The 17241-nt window shown below is 39.2% G+C and overlaps 1 protein-coding gene across 1 annotated transcript in view; it reads left to right on the top strand.

The window, feature by feature from the left end:
- Positions 1–17241, top strand: part of LOC126266951 (CCA tRNA nucleotidyltransferase 1, mitochondrial) — a 54625-nt gene that overhangs the window by 23403 nt on the left and 13981 nt on the right. Inside the window, exons 5-6 of the mRNA XM_049971668.1 lie at positions 1427–1553; positions 12615–12808. Of these exons, the coding sequence (XP_049827625.1) occupies positions 1427–1553; positions 12615–12808 (321 nt within the window). The remainder of the gene's footprint in view (positions 1–1426; positions 1554–12614; positions 12809–17241) is intronic.

The raw sequence follows: 17241 nt of genomic DNA, 5'->3' as shown, positions 1-17241 counted from the left end.
TCACATCGTTTGAAACACGATTCCGAGACCTCACGAGTTTGGAAATGGAACTCAAGGTGTTCAGCACTCCTTTTTCAGTTTCCCCCGATGACTTGTCATCGTCACTTCAATTTTGGAGATTATTGATTTGCAAAATTCAACTTTGTTGAAAGAGAGGTACTACAACACATTGCATTTGTCACAATGGTATCGTTCATTACAGCAAAAAAAATTCCCAAGCTTCACAACAATGCTGCTCAGATCATGTGCATGTTTTGATCTACGTATTATTGGGAACAGCTTTTCTCAGCAATGAAAAAAGTAAAAAGTAAGGAACGATCGTTACTTCAGGATGCAACAATGTAGGCTCTGCATTAACACTGCGAACACTTTGACGCCTCATATTTCCGATCTTGTAATAAAAAGAAAATGTCAATCTACAGAGGCCCAATAAATTTAGTATGCAATTTCTTGTAAAACAGTTGTTTCTTATTTATTTCCTGAACATCGTATTTCCTGGTGTAGCATGTCACCACGTCTTAGCAGCTAAGAGTATGAGGTTGTCGATCTTGTAAGACGCAACTGGCACATCAAAACGCTTGCCTTGCCACCTGCTTCAGCCAACCATGCCACGTGCCGGTGCACTTGAATGGTCACAGCGAGTGACATGACTCCCTGGAGCAGGGAGCACTCCACGGCTCACAATGGAGCCAACGAGCTGGAACAGCATGACTTAGGATGAGGTAGTGGAATGGCATAATCAAAGTAATTGTAATTAACTTATTTAATAAGAACTTGAGATAAGGTTTGAAACATCTGCTTCCTATTGTTACAAGTGTTCAATGTTGCAGTTACTCATAATACTACAACCAAAGCCAGAATTCTTGACAATTATTTCTCATTTTACATGGTTGATTTTCCAAGCATTAATTAAACAATTTAATCACACAAAATAAGTCGTACATCAAAGAGCATACTTGTAACTCTCCTGTAGATGACAGTTTACATAATAACATAGGCAAACTTCCTGCCAGTTACACATCTTTGCTCTGTGCAGCTGTGACAATGAACTTTGTGTGTCCTGTGCTAAGTAACAAGCTTGACAAATCCTTGAAATACAATAGAGTACAGTTGAATGTCTCCTTATTATCATATGTTTCCAGTATCCATCCAAAGTCATTTGACTTCCATATTGTCTGTATCCTGTGATCCCTTTTTTGCATATTACTCCACAAAACATCAGCAGCACTATGGTGGCTGCTGAGGATTTCTCATTTTTACACACATAGTATATTGTTCCAGTGTCTCACTAATATTTGAATAAACTCTGCAGCACATTTGCAGCTTCAGTGTGATGCACCCTAACAAATAAGTTTGTGTGTGTGTGTGTTTGTCTGTTAGTTTTGCATGACACTTTACTGGAACTGACATTGAGTCCTTATTTCAGGTCTCGATGGAACTGTCTATGATTACTTTGATGGATATAATGATCTACTGAAAAGAAGAGTTGTATTTGTAGGTAACCCAAATATTCGCATTCAGGAAGATTATTTAAGAATACTTCGATACTTTAGGTAAGTGTCCTTTCTAATAAGCAGGCCTTTTCTTTTCTTTTTCTTTCTTTTTTTTCAAAAAGATTTAATTTTTTTATTCACTTTGCATACTGCAAATGCACAGTCTTGATAATTGCGAGTCTAGAAATAACAAGAAAGAGTAATTTTGTATGAAGTCACTGTAGCACGAGGGACAAATTAATTATATCAATGTTGACATTGATGTTTACACGTTGCATTTGAATAGTCTGTCTCGTGTATTTTTGTTAATCTTTAGGATACACGTATCTTTCAGTGCATTATTTCTTGATAATTTTGGCATTAGTTTCTGACAGCCTTTTGTGAGTACTGTATGTCCCTTACTTTTGTCATATTTAATATTTAATTGTTTTTCAGTGTTATATTGAAAATGAAACTCAACCTATTAATTGCATTATACCTATAACAGTGGAAAGTCCAGGATGGAAAATGTGAACAATAAGGAAAGGCAACCATTTATGTATAGCCGTACGGTACATAGAAACACAACAGAAAATAGTATTCATAGTAGCTTTTGAGCTCTTGCTCTTTAACTAGCCGAAGTACTGACATTCACACCACAACCACATAGACACTCAAGCACACACACACACTCATTGCAAGACTGACTGTTGAGTATTGAGAGCAGTTGCCTGGATAGATGGTGGAAGGAAGGAAGGAAGGAAGGAGGGAGGGAGGGGGGGGGGGGGGGGGGAGGAGAGAAGGATCACAAGGTGAGGAGGGTGTAGGGTGATAGTATGAGGCAGATGACTCCAACTACACAAAAGAGGAATGGAGTACAGAGAGTAGAGCATATAAGACAGAGAGAGAAAAGAAGGGGAAGAATGGAGATGAAGTGGGAGACAAGGAGGGAAGAGAGAAAGGGATAGTAATGGGAAATTGGGAAACAGGTAAGCAGAGGTGTAGACCATGAGGATTGCGAGAATGCAGGATATACAGGAGAGACAGTTCCCACCTGCACAATTCAGAGAAACTAGTGCTGAGAGGGAGTGTCCCAATGGCTCGCATAGTGAAACAGCTGTTGATGGCTCCATAAATACATCTGTTCATATAAAGTACACCAACTACCAGCAGTACCTACACTTTGACAGTTGTCACTCAGATCGTGTCAAAAAGTCTATTTCTTACGGTCTCATCACCCATGGATTCCACATCTGTGTTGGAAAATGTGAGTTGTTAGAATATACCAAACATCATACTGGAGTCTTTATTGACAGACAGTATCCTGTCCTGTGCGTCCACAAACAGTTCACATGTGCAATCTCTGACATAAGTAAAGTTATCAACCAGCCACCGACCAGCACTCCTCTAATTATCCAGCATCATCCTCACCTTGAAAAGCTCAACTACCTCCTTCACCAAGTATTTGACTACTCCATGCCCTAAGATGAAAAATATCCTACCCTAAATCCTACCGTTATCACCCAAAGTCTCGTTCTGATGTCCACCCAACCTACAGAATATCTTTGTCTATTCTTACTGCACATCGTGGGTCATTTCCTTGTGACTGATCCAGTTACAAGACCTGTCCCATACACCCATCCAATACTTCCTATCACACTCCAGTCACGGGCATTTCCTACCCTAAAAAGGCAGGGCCTCAAGTGAAACCAGCCTTGTTATATATGCTGCAGTTACTGTGTAGTATTCTGTGTGGGCATGACAAGTAACCAACTGCACACTTGCATGCATGGCCACCACCAACTGTGGTAAACCACATACATGACCATCTGGTTGCTGAATATGCTGAACACCACAACATAAATAACTGTCTCTTACATACCCTACCCTCTGAACTCATTTTGTTTTGTTGTGCAGCCACTAAGTTATCTCTCGAAGGATCTGCTTCACACTGTCCCCTACCCCTCCTTACCTCATGTACCTTTCCGTATTCCCTCTCTACTTCCATCTTGCTTGGTAACTTCTCTGAATAACCAATAATTGACAGTTAGTCTTGTCGTGGCCACAGATGTGTGCATTTGGGAATCTGTGTGGCTGTGTACGTGGATGTCTGTACTTTTGCTAGAGAAAGAGCATGAAGTCAACATCTAGTGTAAATACTGTTTTCTGTTGTGTGTTTCTATGTGCCATGCATCAGTCAGCTGTAGGTTAGTTGTTACCTTTTCTTAGTTTACATATTACATTATATTTTTTGATATCACAAATCCATTTATTTATATTATTAAAATAAGAAATACTTAATATGAAACCCATTAAATCCAATCAATTGTAGAATAATTAACGCCACACACTGTTCAAACTCCTCAAAAGAAAGTGTTGTCATAACTTCAGAGTCGTATTCTGAGACATTATGTCACTGATCTGTCAACACACTACTATATTGGGAAAACAGCAGCCCATAGTCTTAATCTGAAAGTGAAAGACAAACTACCTTCTGCACAACACAATATATTTGACATGTGCACATATCCTGCTGACATGTAACATTACTTTTCCACTAAATTATGAAGGGATTTGTATTCTTTCAGGATATCTTACATGGATGAGACTTAACATTGTAGATAGTTGTAACAGACTCTTTGCATGTTATTATTAATAGAGTTCATTGTATCCCATGGTTGGAACAAGATCCTAGAGTAGTGAAAATAGATTTACATGGGTATGTGGCCATAAGAGTTGTTAGCATAATTTGGTGATGCAACACAGTGCATTTCAGTGTTTCCTTCGCATCTGCCTGAAGTATTTGTTCCTTCACTTTCCTCAAAAGCATTCTGGTTTAACTAAAAAAATTCATTTTCCTGCAGTAAAGCAGCTATTTCACTTTTAACTTGGAAACACTGGTAATTAATGGTCTTATATGGCAGACCTCTCGATATTTTTACACTACAAATAATACCAAAAACAACACTGTTTGGGGAGATCTTGACTATGGTGCATCAGCTAAACAGCACATGTTTATATTATGCGAGTAAGAATATGAAAATCACTAAGTGTGACACTTTTGCGTCACAAACACATAAATCAGCACGACACTCACTTGGCCAACCAGTGAGCGCTGGAAACGTAATTGCATGCAAATGTGTTTCTGGCAGTATAAAAGAACACAGAGAATGATTATTTCAATATTTATCCACTATTATTTTTACTGTTCTGTGAATGGAGTTTGTAGAGACAAGGTAATCAGTTGCGTCGATGCTTAGGTTAGGCTGCTGGGTTATCGGACGTCATGTTGCTTTATTTGTTAGCTAAAGTGCCATATTTGATTTTTTTTCCTTCAGATATATATTTGTGTATTACAAAAATATGTAGTTTAATTGATTCACCACATTAAAGATCTCTCAAATAGTGCCAATTTTTGTGTGATAGGTTCTACAAAAATTTTGGGAAATCCCACATCCATGACTAAAACTGTTACTGGGATAGAGATTGTTGGAAGTGGAGTATTATCATTTGGCATCACAACTAGAGCCATAGTTCTTCGCACGGGAAATCAACTGTAATTTTAGATTAAATACAATTCTCAGCACTGAGAAACAAAATCAAAATCTAGTAAAAGCAGTCAATAACTATCAGTTACCAATATAAGTAAATTGTCACCGTCAGATCTACATTTTTACATGGAAATGGGAAAAATGACAGATTGTACAATATTTTGCAAAAAGAATCAATTCTGTATTTAGTTGCTAAAAATTGCAGATTTCACATTTTTTCGCTTTATTGTTTACTCGAAATTTTCCTGTTCCTAATTTTAGTGCTTCCAGTGGTTAATCACTTGTCCTAACCCAAAAGACTGACAGTAAAAAATAAATTTGGTATGGAAATTTTTGGCAAAATCTAAATAATAGGCATAACAGTAAACACACACACACACACACACACACACACACACACACACACACACACACACCTGTAAAATTGGCTGAATATACAATGCTGGGGACTGCTTTTTGGCAGCTAGATGGGGATGAAGGGTTATCTCAGATGGGGTGGATGAGAGGAGCAAAGAGGCAGGGAGCAAGAGGGAGGGTTGGGAAAGGATGGCTGATGGCACAGAAGGCAGCAACAAGTGTGCAAGCTAAGAATGTGGAAGGAGGGGACAGCAAATGCACAGGGTAGGGATGTGATTCACTGACACTGGAAACAGTGCATTCGTGCAGCGCACAGTGCATTGAGGGAGTGGATTGGGATGGACAGGGTGAAAGAACAGACAAAGTGGAGACTGTCTGGAAGACTGGGTGCAGGGAGTCTGTGAAATCAACTCTGCTTTTGGCTATAGTTTGGTGGTAACAATTAATTCTATGGGACAGGTAAGTAGTGGTCATGCCCAATTAAAATGCTGTGCATAAAAGGCTGCAGAGCTGGTATGACATGCCTGCATTCACTATGGGCCCTGCCTCTGATAAGATAAGCATCTGACAGTCCTAGAGTAGAATGCCCTGGCCGAGTGAATTGGGCATGTCTTCCGTTTGGGCCTCCAGAGGGATATGACTCCATAGCAAGGGATCAGAAATGCAGGGATAGAGCAGAATGTTGTGTATATTGGGTGTGCAGAAGAATACTACTTGAGGAGGGTTGGGGAGGATTGTGGATAGGGTATTCTTTTCTGAGCACTGTGATACATAGTCAAAGCCCTGACAAAGGGCTTGCTCCAGTCCGGATTGGTATTGGGTAATAAGGGTGGGGCACACATCTTTGCTGTTGGTACTTGATGTTGCGTGAGTTCAGGTTGTGTGAGTGTGAGGATATGGTGCAGGAAAACTGTTAGCATACTATGTCTGGAGGATGGGACCCATTTGTGAAATCCTTTTGAGACCTACAGCATGCTGGGCAAGGGAATTCTTGTCACTGCAGATATGCAGTCAGTGGGAGAGCTATCAAAATGCAGGTCCCGTTAAGAGTTAGTAAGCTTAATAAGGACAAAGGGATGCATGTACCCTTTAGAGAGATGGAGTCACCATCCAGGAAGCAGCATATTGGACTGAGGAGGACTAGGTGAAGCGAATGAAAGAGAAAATGTTGAAGCTGTGGCGGAATGGGGATAGTGTGTCTTGGTCTGGATCCAGATCATGAAGATATTATCAGTGAACCTAAACCGGACTGAGGATTCATTGTTTAAGGAAGTTCCAGGTGGCCCATTAACAGATTGGCATAGGAGGGTACCGTGTGGGCAACCGTGGCAGGGCCATGGTTTTTTTTACACACACACACACACACACACACACACACACACACACACACACACACACACACACACACACACCTTTCCCTCAGAGAAAGTAGGTATGTGTGAGGATGTAGTTGGGTGGACATATAAGGAATGATGTAGTGGCTTTGAAATCGGAAGGATTTTGGGAGCAGTAGTACACGATAGCAGCAGGGTCATGGGCATAGGGGGTGTTAAGGAAGTGGCTCAAACAGTGACGAATAGGGATCCAGTTAATGATGAGGCGGGGTTAGTCAAGAAATGGCTCATATCTTTAATGTGAGACACTAGGCTATGGAGGTAGTAGTCAACAAGAGAGAAGATTCTCTCCATGGGAACACAGTAACCAACTATAGTGGAGTGTCCAGGATTGTTGAGTTTATGGACTTTGAGATCGGGTGTGTGGCATGTCAGAGTGAGGAGAAAGATGAATTCAGGAGAAAGATTCTGCAATTGGCTTAAGGATTGGATTAGGGATTGAAGATAATGCTGTACTTATGGGGTGGAATCACTGTGGCAGGGCTTGTAGGGGGAGTTGGCAGATGCCTGTCAGATAGTGACTATGATTGATCACAACAGTGGTGGAGCCTTTGTCTGCAGAAGGCATCATTAAATCGGGACCTGTCATGAGATTGCGGATGGTTGGTCTGTTTTCCATTGAGAACTTTGTGTTCTTGGGAAGGGAAGTAAAGGATAAATCACTGCTCACCATTAGGGGAGATGTTGAGTTGCGGACAGGCACAACAAAAAGATTGCTAAACATGTGACCTTTTGGCCAAAAGGCCATCTTCTAAAGAAAACAAACACACACACACACACACACATGTGACCACTATCACTGGCCACTGAGGCTGCACTGCCAATGAGGTGACAAGTTGTCAGAGACAGTGGTCATGTGTGTGTGAATTGGGTTTGCGTGAACACGAATGTGTTGTCTTCTTTAGAAGAAGACCCAATGACCGAAATCTCACATGTTCAGCAGTCTTTTTGTTGTGCATGTCTGCAACTCAACATGTCATCTATATGATGAGGAGCAATCAGTCTGTTTCATAATATTGTCATTATTCCGTTCTGGATTTTCTAGGGTGAAGATAAGGGATTCCTGGAAGGTAACCAAGAGTTGTTTAGATATAAGAGGGAGAAGGTCATGGTTGGATGGTGGTATGAATTGGGGAGAAGCAAAATTTATCATGGGATTAGGTTGGCGTTGTTTGGGGGAGGGGCGGGGGAGACTGGTTGCAAAGAATTGTTTCCACTGTAAGGGTAAGGAGAAGGTGAGTAGCTCTCTGATCAGCCCAGCATGTTTGAACTAGGGTGTGGGGCTGAAGGTGAGATTCTTGGATAGGACTGAAACTTCTGTAGAATTGAGGTTTCTGATGGAATTAGTGACAAAAGTATTTTGGGTTTGTTTATGTTTTTGGTTTTGTGAGGTGTTGGGAGTGAGTTGTGGAGATGAGGCAGATGGTAAAGGTCAACAAGGCAGGGTGGGGTGCTATGAGTGGTTCCAAGGGCATTTACTAGGGTAGGATGGTTGTTGATGGGTATTGGTACTCTGAGATGGGAGGGGACACCCATAATCTTGGGGTAGCATCTTTGATTTGGAATCAAAACTATGAATAAAAATCATCAGCAATGGTGGCTGAAGACTTCCGGCATAAGAAGTTACCCTAATCTGTCAAGAGCCTTGTCAAAGAGAGTGGAGGGGCACACAGAGGTTCAGGGCACTCTCTTTTCATTGGGGTGGGGAAAATGCCCCTAAAAGGCGGAAGAATCAGCAATGATCAACAGCTTGAGAAAGCATTAGGCAATGGAGATCAATGCATTAAAGACACATCATGTGTATCCATGTGACATGTGGCCTATAATTGAAAGAAATGTCATAGTGATCTCTCCATTGGCAAAAGATTCTGGATTAGTCCCCCATTCAGATATCTGGGAAGGGCCTGCCAAGAAGAAGGTGACCATGAGAAAATGATTAAATGTCCAATGAAAGGCTAACATTCTTTGTCGGGGCATGGAATATCAGAAATTTGAACATGGTAGGAAAAGCTAGAAAATCTGAAAAGGGAAATGCTAAAGCTCACTCTAGATGTAGTGAGCATCAGGAGTTGTTCACGTTAGAATCAACAGCAGACCAGCACTGACAACAATAGTTCAGATATACATATTGACGTCGCAAGCAGAAGATGAAGAGAGAAAATATATTAAGATACCGAATGGTCAGTATAGTATGTAAAGGGAGATGAAAACCTAATAATCATGGGGAGGGGGGATTGGAATGCAGTTGTAGCGGAAGGAATAGAAGAAAGGGCTACAGGAGAATATGGGCTTGGTAGTAGGAATGAGAGAAGAGAGAGACTAATTGAGATCTGCAATATGTTTCAGGTAGTGATAGCGAAACTCTGTTAAAGAATCACAAGAGGAGGAGGTATACTTGGAAAAGGCTGGGAGATACTGGAAGATTTCAGTTAGAGTACGGTATGATTAGGCAGGTACTTCAAAAGTAGTTGTTGGATTGTAAGGTGTACCCAGGAGCAAATATAGACTCCGATCACAATTTAGTAATGGTGAAGAGTAGGCTGGAACTTAGGAGATTAGTCGGGAAGGATCTATGGACAAAGAAGCGGGATACGGAACTATTAAGGAATGAAGAGAAATGCTTGAAATTCTGTGAGGCTATTGATACAACAATAATGAAGTCAGTGGGCAGTTCAGTTGAAAAATAATGGACATCTCTGAAAAGGGCAATCACAGAAGTTGCAGAGAAAAACATAGGTACAAGGTATATAACTGAGGAAGCCATGGGTGACAAAAGAAATACTTAAGTTGATCAACAAAAGAAGGAAGTACAAAAATGTTCAGAAAATTCAGGAATACAGAAATACAAGTCATTTAGGAATGATATAAATAGGAAGTGCAGGGAAGCTAAGATGAAATGGCTACATAACAAATGTGAAGAAATCAAAAAAGAAATGATTGTTGGAAGGAGTGTCTCAACATACAGAAAAGTCAAAACAGCCTTCAGTGCAATGGGAATTCCACTGTTATGTGCAACGGAAAGAGCAGATAGGTGGAAAGAGTACATTGAGGGGCTCTGTGAGGGAAAGGAGTGATCTGCTGACCTGATGGGAGAAGAAACAGGAATCGATAGGGGAGAGATAGGGGATCCACTATTAGAATCAGAATTTAGAAGAGCTTTGAAAGACTTAAAATCAAATAAGGCACACAGACAGATAATGTTTCCAAAATCATTGGAGATATGGCAACAAAATGATTATTCACGTTGGCATGTGAAATGTATGAGACTGGAGATGTACCATCAGACTCCGAAAAATGTCATCCACACCATTGCCAAGATTACAAGAGCCAAGAAGTGCAAGAATTATTAAGCAATCAGCTTAACAGCTCATGCATCCAAGTTGCTGAGAAGAATAATATACAGAATATTGCAAAAGAAAATTGTGGTTCTGTTAGATGACAATCATTTTGGCTTTAGGAGAGGTAAAGGTACCAGAGAAGCAGTCGTGACACTGTGGTTGCTGATAGAAGCAAGCCCGAAGAAAACCCAAGACATATTCATAGCATTTTTCAGCATAGAAAAAGCGTTTGACAATGTAAAATGGTACACAGTGTTCAAAATCTTTGAGAAAAATAGGGGTAAACTATAGGGATACATGTACAAGAACTAAGAGGGAACAATAAAAGTGGAAGACCAAGAACGAAGTGCACATTAAGTAATTATGGACTTAATTCACTCACCTAAAGTTATGACACAAATGGATTTCTTGAATATGTTGTATTACCACACTCCGAACTGTTATGCAAGAGTAAACTTCAACATTATTATGCACACATGGCTGTATGTTTTGTAGCATCAATGAATAGAATAAACCAAAACTTGTAGTTTTCTTACATTTCATGTTAACTAGTTGCATTTTAGGACAGAACTGGATTTTTGGAGGACATGCCCCATTTTCCGTGGTGATAAAACAGCTGACAGTAGTGCTAACACAACTGTGCGGGGAGAAAATCTATAGTGTATGTGAAGCCTTTAGATCTAAATTATACATAAATATAGGGGATCTTAAACTGAGTAACATGAGATAAAAAACTAACTTTGGAAACAAGTATTTAATGCTTATTGACGTAAATAACATACACCTTATCATAACAATTAAAGCTCAAAGCAGGTATTCAAAGTGATGTGTGCCTGTCTCAGTGAGTGCATTAGAAGAGAATCCATTGACAAATATGAACTCTGGATTCAAAATTACATGGCCCCATTGCTTGAACAACTTGTTCATAACTGTGTATTTCACAGGCAAAGTGAAGAGTGCTTATTGATGAATCTTCTTTCACATGATCTAACACTCTCTCTTCACATTTTCTCATTTTTCTCATAAGTTTCTAAGTGTGGCGATAAATTTCATCCAATACAGATGGTAGCTTTTGCAAAAGTTTTCTCTGTACATTTGTTCAGCTTCCCAGGAATTACATTCTGCAGTACCATGCATTAAAACTATGTCTACAGGTTCCTGTAACATGTAATGCTCCATCTTCAAAAACCATTCATGAACTGTAAACAATGCTAAACTCCACTGTCGCCACATCACCAATGACTGTATTGTTTTTTCAGATAGTGCTGCCAATGTCCATGTGACAACCAGTGGTTCGTTATGAAACGTAAAACAATGCATGAAATGATAATTAAATGGACATCCTAGCTGCAAACAGGCATTGATGTACTTCATTAGGGACATGTTGAACATGTGTGCCCCGACCGGGACTCGAACCCGAGATCTCCTGCTTACGTGGAAGACGCTTTATCCATCTGAGCCACCGAGGGCACAGAGGATAGCGCGACTGCAGGGACTTATCCCTTGCACGCTCCCACGCTTCCTGTGTGAACTCACACACTATGCCCGAACTCGTACGGGACTTGGTGGATTAATCTGCCACGAGTAATGAGTATGATGGGTAAACATCTCTTAGGCGCAGTCGAATGTAATGGTGAGGACATGTTGGGAATGTGGGTCTCACGGGGAGCGTGCAAGGGATAAGTCCCTGCAATCGCGCTATCCTCTGTGCCCTCGGTGGCTCAGATGGATAGAGCGTCTGCCATATATGCAGGAGATCCCGGGTTAGAGTCCTGGTTGGGGCACACATTTTCAACATGTCCCTAATGAAGTACATCAACGCCTGTTTGCAGCTAGGGTGTCCATTTAATTATCATTTCATTTCAAGCAAAGCTGCATGGTCATCTATGGTAACTGTTCTTTCGGGAACAGATGTATAGTAAAACAGTGCCTCACACCTGTTGCTCAGTCACTTCTCATATTGCCTGAAATATTTATTTTAATCCATCGACAAATAGTTTGAAATAGCTTAGAACCCTCTACTGTATGTATGTTATTTACCGTAAAGGGAATACTGGTTTCATCCACATGCAATTTCCATATTTTTGGAGCCCTGAGGAAAGACACTCATGGCCATAGATACGCTTTGGACGTGCATGCTTGGGTTGGGTGCAATAATCGTTCTGTAGGCAAGTGCAAACATTTTTCCATGGAGGCATTAACGTTCATGTCTCACAGTGGGATAAATGTATTAAAAGTCATTCCAAAGTTTTGAAGTAATAAACAGTTTACTTACTTTTTCCTCCATCTTTCTTATTTTCATTTGACTGCCTCTTATAATAACTTTTGCACTCACACTATTGTTATCCCCTCCAGAATGAAAGTCAGAAATGATTATTGGCTATACATGAGACAGCATAGATTTGTGCCTGACTTATGAGATACTGAAATGTGTGAAGTTTATTGTAAATCACAGCAGTTGGTTGTTGATAAATTTGTGTGCAGTGAATGGTTGTTTTTCAGATTTTACGGCCGAATTGCAGAACATCCAGATAAACATGAAGAAAAGACACTTGAAACAATTAGAAATAATGCTGAAGGCTTAGCACGCATTTCAGGAGAGAGGATTTGGAGTGAACTTCACAAAATACTTGAAGGGAACTATGGAGGCGATTTAATGCTGAAAATCTTAAGTCTTGGTATTGGACCATATATTGGTAAGAATTGCCTTGGTGCAACAGCTGGATGGACACCCTTCATTTTTAAAAACTAAATCAAATTAGACGAATTTCTGTAGTCATATTTCCACATAAAAGAATGATGTGCTTGAGATAAATGCACAGAAATAATAACAGAATCACTGCATTTCAAAGTCAACTCTTTCTTCGTTGAGAACTAAAGACAGACTGAAATGAAAAAGTAGGTAGTGGGAGTTTCTTAACTTCACCACAAAATATAAATCCAGTGTAATATGCCACGCTGCTCACAGCACTGTCTGTGAAGCTCTGCAACAATTACCCTTATAATATGCTGGTACTGCCTTAATAATGTTAACCACATATGAATAATAAAATGGTTGTGTTCAGTTTTTTAAAACAATGAGACATCACAAGGCTTTAAATTTTTCAATTCATTTTTTGTGTCCCATTTTCATTAACCCATAGTGTAGCATGGAAGGGTGAGATATGTTGAAGTCTGTTCTCCAACAATGACTAATGTGCTATAAAACTTGCTCACTTTCTTTACTTCATTATGACCCTCTACTCAGTGACAAGAATTATTAATTAACTGAAAGATAACACGAAGGAAGAAATATTTTTACGTGTACTGTGCAGATATTGTGGAATGTAAGTTGTATAGAATCATGAGGATTGACAGAAAAATATGATACAGTGTTTGGCATTTAAACTGTATGAAGAACTCTCTATTTCAGAGATATTTTCCCATGATATGTTTGAGGCATACATTTTACCTGCCCTGTCTTGCAAGTATTTCACCAATTTTTAATCAGTCTGTAAGTTACATTGACAAAGAATGTTTGTCTTTGAAAGCCAGAGTGTAAATATGTTTTTTTGTGTGTCGCTGTCACCAATCATTGATGATAACATTGTTTCTTTATGAAACAATATTTAATCTTAGCTGAAGCTGATAAGTATTTTGAAAAAAAAACAAAGAAAGAAAGAACATACCTGTATCATCTGCTGTACAACTGTATATTTATTCTCTACCGGTTTCAGTTATAACAACCACATTCACAGGAGAAAAACAATGTACATCAATGAATTAAAAATGCCATATTTACCCAACTATGACCCTGAATATAAGACCCCTCCCCCCCTTTTTTAGAGGCTCCTTGAGAAAAAAATTATTTTTGAAATATTCTGACTAATCAAAATTACAAACTTTTATTGACATAAGATTTCTGCATAAAAAGTTACCATTACATGTATTCTAAGTTTACGCCATGTAATGGTTATCTAAATTTTGATAATACAAGGGGAAATAAAATAAACAAACAGAAATTGTTTGCATTAATTTTTCTCTTCATTGCCCCTTTTGTTTAGCATGTTGTTTGTGGGGCCATTGTTTTTAACCACCATTGTCATCATCCTAACAAGGCAGCTGTGAAACTTAAATATTTGCCCCTTTCTTCCAAGTACATTGCAGGTTTATTCTCTTTTTCCTCTTATTCTTTTATTTTAAAAAGAAAAACACAGAGTGTATTTCACTTCTGTAGTGACAGAGGATGTTCCAATGTCTTTTGTTACAGAAACATATCATCTGCCCACCGCTCTCTTATTGGCTGTGTCACCCCCTATTGTTTGTCGCACACCTAATTTTGAGCATCACTGCATGAAACATGAAGTGCGCCACTGGCCCCTGGCTTGATTTTTAGCATCTCGTGCAGAAATGTACACTATTGCTGAGTATTTGGCCAAATTTAAAGTCATTTTGATTCGGAGTACAAACTGATTTAGACAAACTGTAGTTTAAATTTGGTAGATGGTCATAAAAAGTCAAAGTACGCAGTATAAATTGCCATGGTTGGAAGCAAGATGAAATTTGCTACCCACTTGACACTCAACTCCCCACACTCATTATAGTTCTCAGCCAAGCTCGTGTCACTGTTCCCACTCCAAGCCTTCTGTAGAGCTGTGCTGGAGCAATAGTGAAAGACAGACAGCTGTATCTTCCAGAGTACAGGTCATATCTAACAACAGTAACTAATACACAAATAAAAATCTCAATCACAATTCACTCCAAGTCTTGAACTTCCTCTTGTCCTGTGATCCAGTGCCGTGTGTTGGTACTATCTCCATAACGGGTCTTTACGCTATAATTTATTCTTGCAAAAACAATTGCTGGTTGTTTAATGTGATATTTTTGTTTGTTAGATATGTCATTCTGGGTTAATTTTCTTTCTCATTTCATCTGAGTGTGACCATCACATTCTAAGGCTGGTAATATTTTCCCCAAGTATTCTAATATGTGAATAGCCAACAAATTTTCATTTGTAACTCACTTCATAAATCATTAGTTTCTCATAAACAAATATTATACTGACTTGGGTAAGAATGATATAATGGTTTTTGAAGGACAAGATTTTCACCTATGAATGCTACCTTTACTTAAAAAGCAGCATGAGTGTATGTATAGAGTATAAGTACATGTATGTGAACTTCTGTTTTGCAAACCTATTCATATACAACAAAAGTTTGTGAGTTGATTGAATTTAATGCTATGTCCCCCTGTGTTTCACAAAGTTGTTGTAGTGCCTAATTCATAGTTTCTCACGTATACATCTGTTGCACTAGTGCCACGAGTCAAATGTCACATGATTGATTGAGCAATATCAATACTGTATCAAGTGCTTATTATGTGTATCTGAAAATCTCGAGCCTGTTAGATAGAAAGTGTTGTTTCCTAAGCTATACCCATCGGAACTCTTCAAAATAAATTTGTATAATACCTCAATAGCCAGAGGTTCACCTGTAAATGTAAGACGGCCCCTATATTAATCTATTAAACACTGAAAATGTTTATCCCAGCAGCAGTAGTTTAGTTTGCAAATATAAAATGACCCCAATTTTTTTAATGACGAATTTGGAAAAAGAACCTTCTTATAAGTGACTAAATATAGTACATGTTCGATAGATACAACACAGCCAGACTGCAGAACATACACATCTCTGAACATAATGGATGTAAATGTGCTATACATTAGCAAAATTACAGTAACGTATCCACCCAACGTTCTTCCACTTACTTTCCACTCTGAGCTTACGCTGAATCTTTGGTGACTTTGTTACTGCCACAACTTTTGTGCGTTAATGTTAAATATGCTAATGTAGACCGCAGCTCATGGTCTAGTGACTAGCGTTGCTGCCTCTGTATCATCGGTTCCTGGGTTCGATCCCGGCTGGATTGGGGATTTACTCTGCCTGGGGACTGGTGTTTGTGTTATCATCATCATCATTCTTGACAATGGCTTGATTGGATTGCGTGAAAAATTGGGAGTTTGTAGGGACACTGATGACCATGCAGTTGAGTGCCCCACAAACCAAATCATCAGCATCATCATCATCATCATCATCATCATGTGCTAATGGACAGCATGTTTATATTATGTTCAAGCTGACTCTTATGACAGTTATGTATGTTCCACAGTCTGGTTGTTCCATATTTAACAATAATGTAATTTTGATCCATTGATGTACAATGTTTTTCTCGTGTCAAGATGGTTGTTGGAACTGAAACTGGTTGAGAAGAAATATATAGTTGTATAGCTGATGGCACAAATATTGGTTTATCAACAGTGTTGAAACCTGTAATTCTCCTAACTGTTACAGCAACTCTCCTACATTCACCACCATCTGCACTACCCCTCTTAGCACATTCAATACTCTCACTTGTTCTATACTCTCCCAGTCTCCCAGTTCCTCTGTTCCACTTCCCCACCCCCAGTTCACTCCTCCACTTCATTGTGTGCCTCGCACAAGTCTCCCTGCCTGTGCCAGGATGAGCTCACTGGTGCCACAAACATTCTGTCAGCTTTCTGCCTCTCACTCCCACCCATCGTCCATTCACCTCTCGTACTCCACCCAGCATGATCCCTCATAGCACCTCTTAAATCTGTCTGTATATTGTTTAGGGAGTTATTCTCTCAAAAGATTTTACCATTGTTTCTCATTTACTTTCCCTTTACTATTCATATTGTTAATATTTAGAGCCATTCTACCTCAGCTGCTAGGTCAATGCTGTTTATCTCATAGATCCAAATAACTATTACTAGTCTTTTGTCACTGAATTTATATTAATGTTTTTAGCCAAACATGTTCCACTTAAAAATATTTTATTACTAACCTAATTTTCTGTCAATGCTTGACAGAGCATAAGAGTAATATAAATAGGAAACACTATCCAAAACTCTGCAAATTTATATTTATTTGGTCACAAGTTTTGGCTTCTTAGGCTATAATCAGATGACAACTATACAACTGTCATAACACGATGACCTAAGAACCAAGAAGCTGAAAGCTGGTGCATAACCAAATAGATATAGTTTTGAAGAACATTAGGAAGTGTTTACTATAAGTTTGGTTTGAGATTCGTTGTTTTTCATGTTGGCAATTTTAGGTTACCGTCATAT

This window comes from Schistocerca gregaria, chromosome 4, assembly GCF_023897955.1.
Source record: "Schistocerca gregaria isolate iqSchGreg1 chromosome 4, iqSchGreg1.2, whole genome shotgun sequence".
NCBI classification, from domain to species: Eukaryota; Metazoa; Arthropoda; class Insecta; order Orthoptera; family Acrididae; genus Schistocerca; species Schistocerca gregaria.
Note: the sequence above shows the minus strand (reverse complement) of the source record. Positions and strands in the feature narration are given on the sequence as shown.